Source organism: Manis pentadactyla, chromosome 4 (genome assembly GCF_030020395.1).
Source record: "Manis pentadactyla isolate mManPen7 chromosome 4, mManPen7.hap1, whole genome shotgun sequence".
Classification (NCBI taxonomy): Eukaryota; Metazoa; Chordata; class Mammalia; order Pholidota; family Manidae; genus Manis; species Manis pentadactyla.
This window is the reverse complement of record NC_080022.1, coordinates 137201711-137222146: the sequence shown is the minus strand read 5'-3', so window position 1 is coordinate 137222146 and position 20436 is coordinate 137201711. Positions and strand designations below refer to the sequence as shown.

At 48.9% G+C, this 20436-nt stretch overlaps 2 protein-coding genes across 5 annotated transcripts in view; one reads left to right on the top strand and one right to left on the bottom strand.

The window, feature by feature from the left end:
* Positions 1-3756, top strand: part of NLRP1 (NLR family pyrin domain containing 1) — a 43573-nt gene extending 39817 nt beyond the window's left edge. For all 4 annotated transcript variants that reach the window (XM_057500994.1, XM_057500992.1, XM_057500993.1 and 1 more), the window contains exons 15-17: positions 511-652; positions 2552-2596; positions 3044-3756. In XM_057500994.1, the coding sequence (XP_057356977.1) occupies positions 511-652; positions 2552-2596; positions 3044-3354 (498 nt within the window). In that variant the 3' untranslated portion in view covers positions 3355-3756. The remainder of the gene's footprint in view (positions 1-510; positions 653-2551; positions 2597-3043) is intronic.
* RABEP1 (rabaptin, RAB GTPase binding effector protein 1) overlaps positions 1-20436 on the bottom strand; it is a 278399-nt gene that overhangs the window by 15424 nt on the left and 242539 nt on the right. The gene's annotated exons all lie outside the window — the stretch shown is intronic.

Here is a 20436-nt window from a genome sequence, read left to right as displayed (position 1 = left end):
TGTGGGGAGAGACAGGGAGCAGTGAAGGCTGATGCCTCAATCTGGAGTCTGAGGGCTCAGCGGGCGGCAGTGCCCCTTACTGAGTTTGGGGAAATTGGAGAGGGAAGATGTTTAGAAAACAGTTGAGTCAGGAGTTCTGTCTTGGATGGACTTAGGAAGGGGGATGGATATACATGTTCTGTTGCTTGACAGCGGCCAAGTTTAGGACCCATCGAGAGGACAGACTTTGGGCTGGAGAAATGAGAGTTTGGGTTCAAGATGGGGGAGAGAAGGATCTAGTTTAGGTTGTGTGAGCAATACATTTAAAAATGAGGCCTGACTCGCCCACAGAGCACCCAGCTGTACCCACCCTTCTGAGTCGGCATCGGTAGAAAATCAGGGAAAGAGCAGAGTCTAAAGGTGGCAACGAGGTTCAGTACATGAGAGTGTGCGTGGCCCTGTGGGGTTGAGTAGGGCGGGAAGGACCTCAACAGCAGGATGAACTCACGTGACACCCCTTCTTCTCTTCAGGAACTAGAGCTCTGCTATCGGAGTCCTGGAGAATCCCAGCTCTTCTCTGAGTTCTATGTTGACCAGTTGGCGTCAGGGATCAGGTTGCAAATAAGAGACAAGAAAAATGGGGCTGTGGTATGGGAAGCCTTGGTGAGACCAGGTAAAGTCAAGCCAGGGAGCTCAGAGTGGGAGGGAAAGCCAGTTAAAGTGTGTGTGTGTGTGTGTGAGAGAGAGAGAGAGAGAGAGAGTTTGTATATTATCACAATTTGTTGATGAGAAGAGATAGCCCAGAGAGGTGATGGGGCTTTTTCTAGTTATGTAACGGCTGGTGTGACAAGAACGTGAACTCAAGCCAGTCTGACTTTAAACCCCATGCTCTCTCCCGTGCAGCAGAGTGTTTACATGCTGCCCCTGCATTAACAGATTTTGACATCCACAAGGCCTTTGGCACAGCTTCCCATGGTGGCGTGGATGTGAGATGAAAGAATAAGTACTAGATGGTTATATGGTTGTATGAATTAAGCCAATCTTGGCAATATCAGATACTCTGACCTGGATCTTTCAGATATTTTCAAGGTAGATGAGAGTATCAAATAATGAAATTTCAGGAATGAAATCTTATAGTCTCTTAATCTAGCACCAACACTCCCAAGAACCAAAATCCCTTAAGCAGTCCTTTTAGGACAACCAGCCTTTGTCAGCTGTTGAAATATGGTGACTCTGCCTTCTGAGCTGCCACAAGCAGACTTCCCGGTGTGGTGGAAAGAGGAGGGTTTTGCCCAGCCTTGGCTTGGGTGCAGCCACAGGTGAAGAACTAACTGGCCCCTCAGCATCCAACCTGGGTTTGAATTCCACTCCAACACTTGCCTTGCTGGGTGATCTTGGAAAAAGTACTTACTTTGTTTGAATCTCAGCTTCCTCATCTGCAATATGAGGATCATAATGCCTAGCTTAAGGGATTGTTAGAAATATTAAAGTACTGTATGTACTGTCTCATACAGTGATCCTTGATGAACTGCAGCAGTATTATTCTTTTTCCTGGTATTAAGCCAGTCTCTTCCTCCTTACAGTCTTAATTCTGTTCCTTGGAGCTGACAGAGGAAGTCTATCTCCTTCCCCAGGGGAAAGCCCTTCAGATACTTGAAGGCTGTGATCTTGGCCTCCCTTAAGTCTCCTCTTATGCAAGTTAAATATCTCCAATTCCTTCCATCATTCCTTTTCTTATTTTTTTTTTAATTCTTTACCATCTCAGTCACCTTCCTCAGTAAATGTTCCTGTTTGTGGATAGGTCAGGAGAGACTCCAAGACTGTCCAGTCGGCCCGGAGCATGTGGAACACCTCCCATGAAATGAACCCGGTGCCCCCAGGACCACAGCCAGGGCTCCCTTTTCCTGCGTCCACCTCTCTGTAGTGTCAGGTTACGTGAACTGCGGGACTGCTCATACCCTCAGGCTTTGTCCACGTGAACTGCTCTGGACTCCCCTTCCTCCTTATGCAAGAATTGTTCAGGCCCCTTAGTTGTTGCTATTGTTTGTTTGTTTTTCAAACTGAAATTCAACCATTACTCCCAAGTGCTAAGATTTTCTTGATCTTGATTCAATTTTGACACCACAATCCAGAACAAATAGACTTAGTCTGTGTGAGTCTAGAAGGCCAAACAAAGGCAAGGAAGTAGATTTCTGCTCAGAATAAGGAGATCTCAAATAGTTTAAGCTATCTAGCAAGGGGCTTGGTTAGTTTTCCACCAGGGTTCCATTCAGGCCAAGACTGTATTAAACCATGTCTGGGGGCTTGTGGGAGAACTTACTGTTGCTCATTTGGACACCTTTCTTACACACACACACACACTATGATCATGGCCTCTGGTTCTCAGTTCCCCATAAGCATAAGAGAGTTACTTACATAATCTCTAAGGCCCCTTCCAGCCCTTATTTCAGGTTCTATCAGAGTTTGTCTATAGCTTCTTCTCACAATGAAGTGGGTAAGAGTTTCAAGGATCATCATCTGTGTTAATAACCAGCACTGCAACACATGCTTCCTCATCTCTGTTTTCCTCCAGGAGATCTCAGACCGGCAGCCACTCTGGTCCCTCCAGCCCTAATAGGTCAGTAAGAGCTCTTAGAGACCACAGGAGCCATGGCACTTCCAGGTGTACTATCTGGTCCTGGAGGGGAGAGAAGAGAGAAAGGAGAGGACTCCATCATTGCCACCCTCACAAGGGATCAGGTCCTGGAGATTGGCATGTGGCCTGCAGCCAAGATCCTTCCCATCCCCCTTACTCCTGGCCCCTGGCACCTCCCACCAGACAGCCTCAAATGCCTCCATTGTGAGCCCTACCCCAAGCCCCAGCTCAAGCAGAGTGCTAGGCTAGATGCTGACATGAGGAGGACAGAGGGGCGAGGGGCCTTTCTGGTGGCCAAATGCCATTACAGGACAGAAGGAGCCAGGGATGCAGATGAGGAGGGTAAGGGGAGCTGGAGGTGGGGGATGGGAGGGAGAGGCTGTGGTGGGAGGCTGCTTTGTTCACTGCCAGCCTCACCTTCACTCCCAGATGCCCCGGCCTTGCTGCACTTCGTGGACAAGTATCGGGAGCAGCTGGTGGCTCGAGTGACATCGGTGGACCCTGTCCTGGACAAGCTACATGGACAAGTGCTGAGCGAGGAGCAGTATGAGAGGGTGCGGGCTGAGGCCACAAAGCCAGGCCAGATGCGCACCCTGTTCAGCTTCAGCAGGTCCTGGAACAGGGCCTGTAAAGATCAACTCTATCGAGCCCTGAGGGAGACCCATCCCCACCTAATTGTGGAGCTCTGGGAGAAGTGGAGTGGTGGAGACTGGGGCGCTCCTGACAAGCCTGGCAGCTGAAGTCTGAACACCTTCTTGTGAGTCCTGGCTCTGCCTGACTGTTCTTCGGGTCTCCATTTCTTCATCTATAAACAAGCTGCCGTCAGTTGCCTCCTGGCTGTAAGGTTACAGGACTCAAATGATGCCTCCTGGCTTCCACAGGCCACCTGTCTAGGTGGGATGATGGCCGCTCAGGGAATATCCACCTCAGCCAGCAGGACTTCTGCAGACCTTGTAGAAGCCTGACCCAAGAGCCTAGTCTGGTGACCACAGCAGCTAAGCCTAGAGCCCGCCCTGTGCCAGGCAGATGCAAGGAGGGGTAGGGGACGCTGGCCACCTCTGGCTGGAGACCATGGAAACGGACACCTTGGGGGTTTTGAATGGCTTGTGAATGGTGGCAAGAACAGATCTGTTTTTCACTTGTCCATGTTGAGCTCATGTTTTTACTAGTCCAAATTGTGCTTTGTTGCTTCTAAAGTCTAGGTGAATTCCTAGAGCCACAATAGGGGAAAAAGGAGGAGGACACAAAGGGAAAGGAGTCTAGGTCTTAGCTCAGATGTCTCCTCCTGCAGAGTGACTCTGCGCCCTTACGCCTGACTTAGGCCCCACGGTCCTGTAGCACCTCTGTCCCCCCACACTGCTCAGCACATGGCACTGCCCCTCCTGCTTCAGTGCCGGCCTCCCCCCACTGGAAGGTAAGCTCCCCGAGGGCAGGAGCCATATCTGAGGGGCTCGCCCTTTTAGTCTCAGGGCCTAGCACAGTGCCTGGCATGTGGTGGGTATTAAGGGTTATTAATAGGCAGATGGTAAAGGAACTCTCCCCAGAGACATGTTCATTCCCTTCCTGGCCACCATACCATCCATGTGATACTGTGGCCCATCCTAGCAACAACCTCCACGTTAGTGGGCCACCCCACGGCCCCAGTGAATGAGTAATCTTATAATTGAACCCACTAGTATTGAAACATTTATACCAATGTTGTTCTCACCTCAGGAGAGCAAAGCCTCACTCATGCTACCCCAAGATCCAGAAGCACAGGTTGATTGGATCTCCCTCCCACTGAGTCACCCCGCCACTCAGAGTCACTTCCCCCTGCTGTCCCCTTGTGACCACACCGCTGCCCTTACTCTCAATCACATGGCCCTGCAGAGTGTCTTCTAAGGCATCTCTGACCCAGACGGTTGTTTGGAAGGTTAAATGAGATTATGTGTGTATGTGCTCAGATCTGTGATCAGCACAAAGTAAGTATGCAATCAGTGGTAGGTATAATCTCTTGGTGTCACTGCTCACTGGGTGGGTGAGATAGGTGAGTATCTCTTCAACCTCCCACAACTACCCCGAAAGAGGATTCAATAGGGTTAGTGCACAAATACCAAAAAACGTGAAAAGGGAAGGGCCCACACCTGTGGCCTCAATACCAGGTGCTGCATAAGCAGGTGCAGAGGGACCCATTGACTTTCTGGCTCAGGCCACACTACTAACTTGTTCAATAGAGCTGGCTGGCTGTCAGGATCATCCTCTGGAGAGGAGAGTGCTCCCAAACTTTTGTGTCCCAGCTCTTAGAGCTGTCTGGTAATGGAAGTGGAGCCTAGCGGGACACCCATACATCCTGAGAAGGCTGCTCTCTTCTAAGATCTTGGTAACTGTGGCTGCTTTCTGGTCCCAAGTAAGATAGATAAGCTTGTGCAGAAAGCATGCAACTGTTAGGACTCTGAACCCAAAACGCTGGCTCTCCATGACTTTAATAACAAGAAAGCTTGCACAATGATCTTGCTGATTTGAACAGAAGCCAGATCAGCAGCCTGTGTCAGCAGTTTTCTGCTGAATGTGGCAGGTATATGACTTGATTCTAGATTTGATGTCCTCAGCTATTTTTTAAAAGAAAAAATATATACTCCATATTTGTCTTAGACCTTGTTTCTTCTCCAAATGGCTAGTGCCCTATTGTAAGTCCCCAGAAGCATGAGAGAATACTCTCAGGACAAAACTATTCACTTCTGTCACCTTGCTCCGGCATCCCCTTGCACGTACCAGCATCCATTCATTGATTCTAGTATGTGCCATTCTCAAGGTAAAGTCCAGATTCCCCTAGAGAAGCTCTGATCCTCTCCCCCAGGAAGCTGCCGGTGGAGCCTGACAGCTCAAGGCCTCCCCAAGGCCCTGTCCTCCAGGTTTTAGCTCCCCAGCTGGTGCTGTGACAACAGTAGGGTCATGGCAGGCAGGGTGTCTGGGGGCAGCTTCCCACTTCCTCCCGTGCCATCGCTAGAGTGCCTGACCTTTGGGGAAACTCACACAATGCTCACTCCCTTGCTGAGGGTCCGAGGGTATTTTCAATAGCCCAAGGATGTATTCAAAGGCATCCTTGAAGCTGAACCCAGACATGTGCGAACACTGAAGTTACAGTCTGCTGGTGCAGCCACTGTCCCCCCCCTGCTCTAAAAGTGTTATATGTGGAAATCATTAAACCCAAGGACAACTCTGTATTTTTCAGGGTTCTTCAGAGAAGAAGAACCCATAGGATGTGTTATAGGGAGAGATTGACTTGAAGGAACTTGATTATGGAGGTTGGCATATCCAAAATCTGCAGGGTCGGGCTAGAGACCCAGCGAAGAGCCTGTTGAAACTGCAGTGCAACTCAGAAAGAAAGCTATCTGCTGCAAGAATTCCCTCCTGCTCAGTCTTTTGTTCTAGTCAGACCTTCAACAGATCGGATGAGGCTGGTGGAGGGCAATCTGCTTTATTCAAAGTCCATTCATTGAAATGTTCATCTCATCCAAAAACACCCTCCCAGAAATAGCCACAATGATGTTTAACCAAATATCTGGACACTGTGGCCCAGTCAAGTCGATACATACAATTAACCATCACAAACCCTATGATGGAGACTCCTATGATCCTCATCTTACAAAGAAACTGAGGCAGAGAGATGTTAAGGAACATCCCTAAAGTCTCACAGAGAGCGAGTGGTAGAGTTGGGATTCAGCCCCTGCTAAGCTGGCTCCATAGCCCGCCCTCCTACCTACCACGCAGGTGCCTGTCTGATAAATGGCTCACTGTCATTCTAGACATGGAAATTCCCCAGACGTGTTTGTGATTGCCACCGTGGAGCTGAGAACATAAATTTGGAAGTAGGTCATTCTTACTGTCAGACAGACTCTAGCTGCCCACATAGGCTTCTGTTCCTCTTTCTGGGCCTGAAATTATTTTCTTAAATTCCCTATGGCACCCACTGAATTCCAATAAATCCTAATTTTTTTAAACTGGTGGGATGTAGCCAGCTGGTAAAAGCAGAGCTGTCTTCAAGATCTGTATTCTGCTCCACTTGTGATCACCTGTGCCAATGTACTTGACCAAAGTCTGACAAAAATGGCTTTGGTGTGGGGACCAGACCCACATATCCCACAGGGGAGAGGTCCAGATACTCCAAGATTAACCACTTATCAGGACAGTTATGGTGGGACTGCCCATTCCTTCAGAGGAGCCGCCCTCACCTCTGCTTGAAGGTGCAGGCATGTTTGGGGACTGGGTCCCTTCAGCATAGGCAGGACCTATTTGTCGTTTCAAATAACAAAGATAGATTGTGTTAGGCCCAGGTATCCTTGAAATACCATGGATGAGGGAGGGAAAGCTGGGCTGTGAAGTTGGGGTATGTAATCTCTGTGTATGCTGTGATGGTGTATGTGTGTGTCCTGGTGTCATGGGCAGCCCTGTGGGAGAGGAGTGTAATGGACACTCCGTGGGATGCCTGCTCAGCCCTCCCTTTTTCAGAAAGCCCCCACCCCCACCACAGCCAGGCTAAACTGTAGCAGAAATAGCCATGCTTGTACAACTGACCCTCTCTTCCTAGCCCCAGCAGATGAGCCACAGGGAAGTTAGCAGGGGCTAGTTACTGGCAATAATAGAGAAAGCCAGGTTGTAGTAGGAAAGAAACTGAAGCAGATGGGAGAGAGAAGCAGGGAAGAGGGATGGAGACCGTACATGACCTGGAATGCCCAGGCTTCCAGTTGCTGCTTCCAGAGTTGCCAAAGCCATGATCCATCTGAACCCTTGTATCCTATGAGACATTCTGCTTCCTTATAGTTTCCTTTTTTTGCTTTAGTTCCAATGTCTTTTCTGTTGTTTGCAACCAAGAATCCTACAAAAAACACTGCTTTCAGTCTCTTTTGGAATAAGACAGGAACTTAATGAATTTAATGCCTTTCTGGTGTCCCTTAAATCTCTACTCCCTCTCAACAAATGCAGTATATCCAGCTTCTCCTTATAACATCAACACTGGGTCCTATTGACTCCTGGTTATCTGGGCCCCAAATGGGGCACTATCAGAGCATGACCTCCCCACCACCCTATTATTAGGGGTCAGCAGGCCTTTGCATATTATGAAACAGCATTCTTAAATTGGGGACAGCAAGGCAGAATGCTGGGTAGACAGGGACGCTAAGGTTGAGGAATATGGGGGAGATGTTAGAATTTAGAGATGTGTTGAACTGTGAGTCAATGCGGAGGGGCAGCCCAGGGAGCTTTTGAGTTCTAATGGAAAGACAAGAATAGACCACTGGGAAGGCAGGAGAAGGCCTGCTGTTAGGAGAAAAGAGGCAAGAAGGGGCATGAAAGTATGAGCCTAGACACTGATAGGTCAATAGAAAGAGAAGGGCTAATTGGAAGGACTCTGGTCCTGCGAGGCTGGGCACTACTGCTTAAAGCCTGAGTGTGAGCAGCCATGTCCTAGAATTTTTTCAGTAGCCTTTGCTCCCAGGGGCACCTAGGCCCTTTCTGAATAGACCAGGCAATCTGTTGGGAGGCATGGTCTGACCAGCACCTAGATCCCTGTCTTTGCTCAAAGGTAGGTCCTCAGTCCTCCCTAAGTGGGCATCTTCAGTCCCTGGGAATGCAAAAAGAGCTCAGAGCTGATCTATGTGCAGAGAAAAGAGCTTTATTGCTCCTGCTCCAAGACGATTTATACACTATACAGTGCCATTGGGATACAATCCTGGCAATATCCACAAAGCCTCCAGCCTCTGATATAGCTGCCTCACATGCATCCCTTAACAATTCCTCCCAGCACAATTAGCTAATAAGGTGATCCATTAGTAGTCCCCTCCACCCACACCCTCCTTAGGCAAAACCCGAGACGACATCCCCACTACTTCGGCCCGTAGGCACAGGGCAGATTCAACCAATGTTTGCTTGATTTAAGCAATGAATGAGTTCTCAAGTGAGGACACTCTTCAAAAAGTTGTATAAATTATCCCCCACCCCTACTCCTCCCACCTGTCCCCACTGCTTCCATAAAAGCCGCCGATCCTCTTCCCCTCTGCGCTATTGACCTCTTTTCCCCTCCCATGGCCTCCTGCAGCGGAAACACCACCTTGCACCTTAGCTATTTTTGCACTGAACAGAGATCTCTCGAATTTCAGTGTCTAAGCCTCCAGGTTTCTCCCCACAGTACAAGCTTGCCTCCACAGTCCCGGATGACAACCCTCCGGCGGACCCCACCCACGCCCTGCATTCTGCGCAGCACTCCAGCTACGGGCCTGCATGCCGAGAGGTCTGCAGTTGTGGGTCCCATGCCATCCAGGACACATATGGAACGTGGCCTCCTGGCAGGACAGCTCCTCAAGGCCCGGCTTGCGGTGGCAACAAAGCCTAGAGCATACAGTCCAAGTCAGCTCAAGCTCCTGGGGTTGCGTCCCTCTACCCAGACAAACTCCACGCACTGTGTCCTGCGCTCCAGCAGCGTCCGTGGCACTCTGGCTCTCCAAGCTCTGCGCCAGCGTAGGGACACAGCTGCCTCCTCCTGGGGGCATCATCACAGGGCTCCAGCCCAGACCAGGACCAGAGCGCCGACCTTCCCTGCGGGGTCCTCTCTGAACCGCCCAGGTCTGGCTCATCCCTGCCACAGACTTGCAGACAGTGCAGGAACACAAAGGGATGCAAAGACTGCGCAGGAACACAAAGGGACGCAAAGACCGAGAGCGAGCGGCCAAAGGGGTCTCTACTGTCCACGGTCCCCAAGCTCACAACCCTAGGCCCTGCCATCAAAGGGGCTACGGTTCTTGAGGCTACCTCTAAGGCTACCCCCACACACCCTGTTCCACGCGGACCAACAAACACGTTGGGTGATGCAAGGACATTCCCCAACTCACAAAACATTTGAGTGCACAAAAATATACGATGCAGCAGCAACCCCAAATAAAGTGAGCGGACATGTCCCGGGGCAAACTGCACCTTATTCTGGTGATGGTAGTTGATTCTTCTCTCCTGGGAGAACAAAGGACAGACAAGTACAGAGACCGATATCTAGACACGGAATGCTGTTCCCCCAAATCACGGTAGCGAATACCCCCAAACACAAACCACCGAAGTCTAACGCCTCACCTATTTGTGTGCCCACCCACCTGCCCTCTCCCGACATGCTCGGAGGCCTCGGCGAGCTGTATGTGTGCCGAGTTCGAGAATGACTCTCCTGGCAGCGGAGAGCGCGGCGGGGGACGGGGAGCCGCCAGGCCGCAGGGCCCTTAGCGTCTCCCTGGGGCGCGCGTCCAGCCGGGCTTTCACCCCCACGTCGTGCAAGGCCGGCTCGCGCCCCCTGCCGGCTATGTCCCGGCAAACCCCGAGCGGCGGCGCTCGGTCCTCGAGGGCCGGGACGCGGGCTGGCCCCGGGCGGGTGCCGGGGCACGGGGGGTGCGCGGGAAGCCAGAGGGACCTGCATGGTGGCGCGGGGAGGAGCTCGGCGACAGCCGCTGGGCCCCTTCCACGGAGCTCCCCGCCAACACACCCTGCCCCCAGCCTGTCGCGGCCTGTTGTTGGCGAAGCTTCTGAAAACTGTTCCCAAATCTGGAGCCGTTTCCATGACAGCCAGCTGCGAAGTCGGGCGAGTCTCAGAAAAGCCGTAAGAGAACACGGTTGGGAGAGGAGAAGGGAAAAACTGATGCCTGTCTGCTTTGCACCCCGATTCTAACAGCTATGGCTGGGATTCTGAGGGAAAGGGAGCGGGCTGAGAATCGAATCCTAACTACCCACCAGATAAGCGATCTTGGAAAAGTCTAAACTTGACCTCGCTGAACCTCGGTTATCAGATCTATAAGAAGGGGATAATAGTGCTTTCCTCAAAGGGTTGTTTAAGGATGACACGGGCCAATGTGTGTGAGGTTGTTAGTTGGTGTAGGGCTGGTACACAGCTACTCAGGTGAGTAAACGTCAAGCAGGCAGTCAGCAAACCTTGCCTTCCTTGTCCCTGAGGTTGTTCTTTGGTGCTAATGATAACAGAAGCTACAGAAATTATCTTATAAATGTGTTATGTACAGATTTCTTATCTTGCCACTAGAATATAATTTCAGGTACTGTTAGGTGCTTTCAAGAAAATAAAAATTGGGGAGTGTGATAGCTGGGGGCAGGGGTTTTCAGTGCACAGCTTCAGTTGGGATGCTCAGGGAGGACTCTCCGGAGGAGGTGACATTTCAGCCAGCCCTTTGCCCACAGGCATCCTTGCTGTTTGTAGTACTGCTATGGATGCCTACGAACACAGGAATTCTGATAACAACCTTATGTGTCTCCTTCCACACTTATTTCCAATTTCTATAAGCACATACATTTATGTACACACTGCCTCTCCTTGACCCAGTTTTACTCAGGCTCCTCTGAACCTCTTCCCAACGAGGCCTTGACCTCTGGGCTTCCATGTCTTTCTTTGCATTGTGTAGTTTTAGCAGGAATCCTGCTAAATCAGGTTAGCCAGAATCCCCCACCCTCAATATCTGATCACCCCCGATATCCAATCAAATTTCACATCCCCCCACGTCCCCCAAGTGATGTCTGGTCACTGCAGCCTGCCTTCAGCAAGAATCTGATTAGGTCAGCTTAGCAAAGAATGATGTTACCCTCTTAGTAGTTTTCTACCTATGGACAAACACCCCCCTCCCACCAACCCCCTGCCCATGCCAACCCCTCAACCACCACCCCTCCCCACCCCACTCTGTTCCTTGGCTATAAATCTCCAAGTTTCTTTGTATTTGGAAGTGAGCCCATTCTCTCTCCCCTCCTGCAAAAGCCATAACAGTAGTCTCTATACCTATCACGATAGTCCTGAATAAAGTCTGCTTTACCATTTTAACAAGTATCATGAATAACGCTTTTTCTTTATACAAAACAGAGAATTTCTGACTGTCTTAAAAAAATAGAATCAAGTATATAAGATTTACTGCCCTTCTCCAAACCTCTCCAATTCCCCCCAACCTATTCTTGCCAGACATGCCTCCACTTAGGGCTTTTCTCCTGACTACTTTATCTGCCTGCTTTCATCTTCCCCCCATAACTATGTAGCTAACTCCCTCATCTCCTCCAAGGTTTTACTCAGATCTCACATTCTCAATCTGGCCTATCCTCACCATCCTTTCTAATATTACAATATATATCCCAGCCCCATACTCCCAGTCCTCCCTACCTTCCCTAATTGTTTGTTTTTCAAAGCATAAATCAGTGATGCATCTCAAGTGCCTAGAGGATAGCTGGCACCTGAAAGCACTCAATAAATTGAATGATGCATGCATATACATTATTTATACTATCGAAATCAGCAGTGACTTCCAGTTAAATATGGATATTATATACACAGTTATCTCCTTTCCATCCTGACATCCCCCTAAAACATCTGTGAAGTAACAGAACAAGTACAATCCCAGAAGAATTGAGAACTGGAGAAAATACAAGAACAAATGAGAGATGTCAACAAAAACTTTAGAAGGCAGAAAGCAGATGACTACAACTTCATCATTCAGGGAAAGATGAAAACTTAAGCCTGCAGAGTTCAAAAGAAGCCTATTTGTACTGCAGAACCCTGGAAAGAGGGCAACTGTAGCTCTGAGTCCCTCTGAAGTCTGAAGCATGGGAAGCTGAAGGTGGCAGGGTTTGTTGAAAGTCTGTATTAGAAGCAGGTAGGCACCCAGATCTCCCCCACTCCCACGCCCACACACACAGCAGGGGCCACTGCTGCTCCCTTATCCTTCCAAAGGCTAAAATATTTCGTCTCTGCAGAGGCTGAACCAGACAGATGGTTCAGGAATATCAGCCACAGCTGAAAAAGCAGAGTGAGGTATTGTACCGTGATGAGGAAGGGGACTTAATGGAGGGTCTGCATCCTTCCAGTGAGGCCCACACACCCTGATACCCTTTCCCATTAGGTTCTCAGGTGCTGGAACCCATTCTACTCCCAGATGCTTACCCTACAGAAATGAAAACACATGTCCATATAAAGATTCGTACACAAATATTCATAGACATTTAATTTGTAATAGCCAAAACTTGGAAACAACCCAAATACCCATTAACAGATAAATAGAGAGACAAGTTGTGGTATACCCAGATGATGGAATGCTGCCCAACAATAAAAAGGGCAAAAGCCGTAACAACTAAACGCCATAACAACATTGATGCATCTTCAAATAATGATGTGGAGGGAAAGCAGCCAAAGTAAGTAACCACAGCGTGATCCCATTGACATAAGAATCTAGGAATTGCAAACAAACCTGCAGTAAGAGATGAATGAAGGGGCCATGGGGAGGGATAGGAAGGAGGGATTTCCAAGGGCACAAGAAAATCTGGCGGATGGTGGATATGTTGACTATCATGATTGTGGTGATGGTTTTGCAGATCTATACACATGGCAGCACATCAACTTTGCACATTAAATATGTAAAGTTCATTGTATGTCAAGTTATCTTGAGCAAAGCTGTAAAATGCTACCACATACAGGGATGGCCATCCCATCCCTGAACATTTCAAGTGATGGGAAGCCCACTAACCTCTGAGCAAGCTCATCTCACCTCTGGGCAGCTGTGACTTTGAACATTCTGCTGCAGGTAGAGAGCCCTCACCTCTTTCTGTGGGAGTGATTTGGTTTTGAACCACGTGTACAATGATACTCTTGTGCCAGCTCAGCAAAGTCCTGTGGATCACACCAAGTCAACACTGAATGTGGTGACTGACATGTCTTCTCAGCAGTCAGACCCAGCACCAATAGACAGAATTGTTGGTGTCTATAAGAGACAGAAGAGCCTCATCTGTGCTGGAGGCTGCTGTCCTCTAGTTGGGAAGATCATACTGCTAAACAGCCCAGGGCTCAGGTGGCCCTCCTCGCTGCGTGACTTCTCTCCGTTTCCAACTGAGTCTTCTGCCTAATTTCTCATGTGGCCATGCTCTTCCTTAATTCTAGTTGCCCACTCTTCTTATAAGTGAGTTCTCACTTATAATAGGTATTATGGCTACCTAGCATAGCATCCTCAACCCTAGTGGCTTAAAAAATGACCATATATATTTTGCTCAAGACACTAAAAATTTGGAAGGGCTGAGATCTTAGGCTGGGGCTGCTGGCTGGAGAGAAGCAGAAGCTGTATCCTTTTATGACCCAGCCTTGGAAGTCACATACCATCTCTTCCATCATATTCTGAAGATCAGAGCAATCACAACCGCCCGCCCCCACCCTCTGCAGCTCAGATTCAAGGGAAGGGAAATAGAGCCCACCTCTCAGTTGGTGACATTTGAGGAAGAGCATGTAGGATGGGATATATATATATATATATATAGGTACAGCCATCTTTGGAAAATACAATGTGTCACATCCTTCAAGCCTCTCACTCTTGCACAGTAAATACCCTTTACCCTAGGAGTTCTTTGGCTTACAATCAGGTTAGCCATCATCCCAACCTCAAAAAGAGGGCCTGCCCTTTACCTGGCTCTCTTCCCACCTCCTTGGGTTCTCAGAAGACATGTACAATCCTTCAGAATCTCAGATCATAAACATTGGAAATATCACTGATACTTTTGATTTGCAGGTAGGTTGGCAGAAGGTAATCTAGGACCCAGTGATCTGCGTATCCCAGGTAATCTAGGAACCATCCCAGGAAGCCAGTCCATAGCTGAGCACAGGGTATATTCTTTCACTCACACTGTTAGGCAGAAAAATAGATCTGAGTGGGTGGAGTGAGAATAAAAGAGACTCAAAGAGTTAACCAGATAAAACCAAAGAGCCAGAAAGGACTGGCAGAGTTAATGAGTTGATTAGTTCAAGTTCAAAGGCCAGGAATGTCTTGGAACGTCCGGATATTCCCCAGATAAAGCAAAGTATCAGTGCAGCCCATGTCTTCATTGTACCAGTTAGATCACGCCATTGTAAAATCTACTTAGCCTGCCAGAAAAGGCCTAGCTTATTCTTTAATTTAACCTATATGGTCTTCTTCCTCATCTTCCATCCCCTTAATCAAGTAACTTTGTAACCAGGGCAGGAAAAAGACCTTTGAACTGTAAATAAACCTATGTGGACAAAGAATGCTGAGATCAGGACCAACACAGTCACCTAAATAACCCTATTCTTAAGACAAAACTTCAAAGGAATTATGAATCACTTGTTTATATCATGCCTTATGCTGGCCCTTACCCAAAAAAAGCCCTATAAAACCCCAGACCCCAAACCCCTAAGCGCACCTCCTTTCTGAGGTTTCCCTTACTCCCCTTTGTTCTGTTCAACTCCAGGTAAGTAGGGAGGGCCTGCTAAGAGCTCTGATCTGAGGCTTGCAAATTCCCATTGTCTGGGTGACCCAGACAGGACTGCAGCTGTACCATCGTGCTCTTTAGTAGCTCACCTGAAAATCTTCTGTCTTTGCCTTTGGGAAGATCTCAGAACATAATCTCACTCCATCCAGTGCTCTGCAGCTCCCCCAAATCCTGGGGTGGTAAGAATTTAGTTCCCACACTGTGAAGATTCAAACAGACCCTGGACGCCAGGTGACCCCGGCTTCAGGAGTTGGCAAGGGATTTGCCTAATGCTCAGCAGGAGTTCAATGAGCTTCCCCTAACTCTCTGCTTTATTCAAATAAACCTGCCTCTGTCTGCCTTGACTCTGGCCTCCTCCCTTGGAGCATACTCAAATACAACTTTGATTGTGCTTCACCACTGTGTCTTTGCCCTTCAATTCTTTGTTGCAGCAGAGACAAGAACGGAGAACAAACCCAACCCCCAACAACATCTCTGTTCTCACTTATAAAAGGCCACTCCAGGGAAGGACCTGTCTAGGGGGCCCTCTGCCTGCATTTCATGTTTGCCATCAGCCCACCTGGTCTGGCCTTTCTGGCTCCCCCTCTGAATGGAGCAGTCAGTGGGGATCAGGTAGAGGTGGAAGGTGACTTCCTCAGGATGGATGGTAGAGCAACACTCTAGGGGGATGGGAATGAGAAGTGCAGGGCAGCACGGATCACTCTGAACACAGGTGGGAAGCTGGGGGTTCCCCAGGATCACTGTATTCAGATGAATCCAAAGATGAATTTTCTTTCTCTTTAAGGTAAGCTCCTTAGAACAGGGAGATGTCCATGTGGCCCCCATCAAAGAATTAATTCAAGGGTTGTGAATTTAATGTTTCTTTTGGGTCGGACACTCTGCTGCTGTCTGGGAGCCTGGGGCTGATCTCAGTGCCCTTCTCGAATTACTCCCTAAGGGGGGAAGAATTTGCCAGGGCCGGGGGCCTCTGGAGGCTGTAGGCAATACTTGTCTCAGTGAAAAGATACCTACAGGCTTTAAACCACACACATATTCTGGTACAGACCCTAATCCTGGAACAGGGAAAGAGGGTCCTTTGGAACCGGCGGTCACCTGTGCCGTAGTGGGCTCTGTGACTGTGGGGGCCCTTTGAGTGCTGCTGGCAGGTTAGCCCCAGGCACTTGGAGGACCTGGAGGGAGAGCAGGAGAGGACAAGGAACACCTAGAACAGAGAATGACACTAAGGAGAGAATTTGAAGGGAAGAGACTGGCAGTAGTATGGATGGTGGGCTATGAGAAATTCTGGCACTCTCCCTGGTTGCCTAGCAACTGCTATGGAGCTGGTGGTTGCTAGGCAATGCAGGGCCATCCAGACAGTTGGGTAAGGTCCTCAGTCTGTGTGGGCACCAATTAGAACATTGCAGGGTATTATTAATCCTGAAAGTGGCCCTTGGGACCATTACTTAGATTTACTCATCTATTAATTGCTTTTGTTGACAAAAAATAATATAACAATGGTACACAACATCTGGAAAAATGTGAAAGAAGATGCCCCACGATCTTACTGCCCAAACAAATTTTTAAAATGACCATCTCTACCCTTCCAATTCCAGCCTTTCTCTGTCGAAACACATTTTCATCTAGCTGTCATCCTAGCACATGTGGTTTTAAATCTTGATTTTTTTTTACTTTGAACTAGATCATCACAGGCATCTCTCAAGCTGCTTAAGAGTTTTCAAAATAATTCTCTGTGATGACTACACATGATTCCGTACAATGGATGCACCAACACTTAATTAACTATCCTACTCTTGTTCCAACATTGAGTTTGCTTCCAACGTTTTACCATAAGTACTGCAATACACGTCTTTTTACAGCAAGCTTGTATCCTTAGATCATTGCCTTGAAATCAATACTAAGGAGTGAGAAGACTGTATCAAAAGACATGAATACCCTCATGACTTTCTATGTCTTGTTAAATTGCTTCCCTTAGAGGTGGTACCAGTTTTCTCAGCACTGACAATGTTGAAATGGACTAATCTCACCTCACCTGATATAGAACTATTAATTCCTTCACTTGGTAGTGGGGAACTGAGACCCTCTGAAGAGAAAGGTTTGGCCCAAAGTAACACAGCCAGCGCTAACCTTAGCTCTAAGTCCAGGGCCTGTACCCCAGCCTAGGACATCAACACAGCCATTTCTGTCACTGAGCTGGAGTGAACTCAAGAACGTCCTGTGTGTCTCCTAGTTCATCCAGTAGCTCCTACTGACCAATCCACAGTCTCGTACAACTCTTTTCTCACTCAAACACTTCAAGGGTGTATTTGTGTTGACAATTTACTATAGATTGGAAAGATGGAAAAGTACTTGGAAAGTCCTGGTTTGAAGGAGAGGATCCTTGGGGGTAGCAGGGCAAGTCGTCTTTGGCCCTGGAGCTGTCTTTGGCTGGTCTTAAGAATATTTAGAACAACCCATCATACAATAGAAGTTTCTCTATGGCAGGGTTTGGGGCCAGGACCCCGTATCTTCCACAGTCTTTGAGTATATGGAACTCAGGGTCGTTCATAGGAAATGAATGGAGCAATGAGACAGAGTAAGACAAGTGCTTGACCAAGGGAGTCCCTTGACTCCATCCTGTCTCCCCAGGCCATGCCACTGCCCAGGGACCTGGGGGTTCTCTCTTTCCTTCAGATCCTGCCTTTCTTGCTAGATGAGACATCCACAAACTACAGGCTGTGATGAGCTGTTGAGAGCACAAGGCTTAAGAAGAACCCCAGGATCTACATGTTAAAAAGAGTCTTTAGGGGCACAACCTTGGTCATTAAATACTGCTTACTAGGCCATGGAGTGAAGCTGAGAGCTGAAAGCTCTAAATTCTGTCTAGTATGAGAAAACCCACTGGGGTTAATAACTCGATACAGGAGCTCAGTGATGATGGTGAAGAACTCATCAGTGCCCAAGTCCTAAGTTAGGCCTGGGGTAGGGTGTGAGTAGGGCCAGCTTCATGGGTGTGCAACTGGTAGAGCTGCACATGGCCCCAACTTGAGGTTTAATGTTTGTGGTCACTGTCTTGAAATTCTAAATAATTATATTTGACTTTGTGTTTTGTAAGTGAAATCTGATGGGACAATGAAACATGCATAGAACTGGGTGGAGGGAGCAAAGAGGTTTAGAGCCTCTGCCCACATGGGTCTTACCTACCTCCCAAGTGCCTCCCCACATCTCCTGGAAAGAGGTTCCTGGCTGCTTCCTGGCCCCCTGGAGCTCCAGTCTCCATACAGCCTCCCCTTCGCTAGCTCTACTCAGCAACCATCGTTGCCCTCCACTCTCAGTAGGGGCCTGGGCATGGCACGGGGATGACTGGAGTTGGGCATGAGCCCCTGAAGCATCTCAGGATGGGGCATGGCACCAGCAGTCCCAGCTGTGAGCTGAAAGTGCCATGATACATTCCACAGTTGATTCAGCCTCTCACCCTCTCCTGATCCAAGTACATCCCCGTGTGGGGACCACAATACACTTTGAGATTTCCCATCTCCTGTGGGTGTGGGTGGGAGCCCATGAGAAGAGATTCCTGGCTTGATTTCCCTGCCACCATCCAAAACACGGAGCATAGATCTGGGGCTGGCAGGAGAGAATCCAGCAGCCAGCTTAAAAGCAGTCATGGTTTCCAGAAGGACAAACAGCTACACCCCAAACAGCAGGGATTCCTGGAAGGCCTTCTCCCTGCCAAACACACACTCCCCTGCACACACACAACCACTACCACCACCATCACCAAAGCTTATCTCCTCAGTTGGGCATGAGCACTGTGAGCTAAAAGGACTTTTGTGAATCTTACTGTTGCTTTGCTTATAGATTCTAAAGGGAATGGTCCTGTTTGGCTGCAGGGTGAGACCCAGGATGTGGCCCAGGAAAGGCTGGCAGGACATAGTCCTTGGAGATAGGCAGGCCTGGGATGGGCAGCTAGAGTGGGTGAAAGGGCTCAAGGTGTAGCCCTGTGTCTCTGGTCAGAGGGGCCTGGATTGGAGCCCTAGCACCATAAGTGCCAGTGGCAGATCCTGGACAAGTTCCTGCGTCTCTCCAGCCTCAGTTTCATCATTTAAACACTGGAGAAAATACTGGTGCTTGACTTACAGAGTCATAATAAAAATTGAGGCCATCTTTGCAGATATTTTGGACACAGTTCCTAGCACACAATCAGTGCTCAGTAATTGGTCGCCGTGACTATTGGTATTGGTATTGATATTCATATTGGTATTAGTACTGTATTAGTATTGCTACTGGTATTGGTACCCGTACTAGTATTAGCATTAGTATCTGCCTTCTGGGATTCCCCATAGGGGCATCACCACCACGCTGAACTGAGGCCTGTTCAGAGCTGGCCTTTAGCCTGGCAGACGCAGATCCCCAGTTGGTGTTCACGCAGGTGGCATACCTTTTCCTGCAGGCAGATCCCGCTAAGTGGATGGAGACCTGCCATCAGCCCGGGAGCAGAGATCCTCTTGAATAGGCTGGCTCTCTCACCTCCGAGAGGGATGTGTGCTCTGGGCAGGTCCAGAGGCAGGAGCTCAAGGCAGCCTTTGTCCAGTCAGGGCCTTTGGTGGATTCTGGCTCTCGGTCCTGAATTCACGAGGGTTTTCCTGGAATACTCTGGCACCAAGCAGAGAGGGAGGCCAGCTGGCGACCTTCAGGAATATGCCTTTTCAGGGCTGTCTGGGTCCCCAAGCTCCCTGGTCTGGGGCAGGTTTATTGCTGGGCACAGGCCGAGCGTCTTCCAAGGTGAGCCCACTGAGTTGGCAATTCTGAGAAATAGAGCCCCAGGAGACCTCCTGGGCTGGGACAAGAGTTGTTCTGCCCTATGTTCATTTCTGTACAGATGGACCAGGTGGAAGATAACAGTTTCTTCCTAGGGACACTTTCTTAGCTGTTCAGCCTCATGCCATCTTAGTATGCAATGGGCCCCTGCAGTGGCTAAGCACATCTGTACTTTCACCCCTCACTTAGCCAGCCGCTCCCCACCAAGTCCTAGCCTGGCCCTGCCGAAGGCTCCCTTCTGCTCCTGAGCCTTCCCCCACTGCTTACTCCACCTGCTGTGGCTTTCTCCATGTCTCAGCCTCACACACAGCTCTTCCATGCTGCCTTACACACCCATGCTCTCATATTCTCCTTCTGGTCTGCAACTTGAAAACTTCCTTGGCCCAGGGCCTTGGGGCCCAGTGGAAGAACCGAGGCTCCAGACACTGACCAATGCAGAGGTGGCTTCAGGATTTCCAACAGCAAAGAGACTTGAAAGTAATAAATCTGGTTGAAAGGAGATAAGGGTGACTTAAAACTGTTTGCCTCACATGACACTTTAAATAAAACTGAGAAAATCTACATCGCCATATCAAAGAATGGGTGACTGGTGGAGATTATGGGGGAGTTGAACTCCCCTCCTCCATTTCTCCTGGGACTCACCACTACCTTCAGTGAAGCAAGACCATTTTTTAATAATAATCACTCATGTTTCTAAAGAACCATACAGTGTAAGAGCATTTGCACATGCATTGTCCCAGCACTTCCCAAATTTCAGGTTTTCC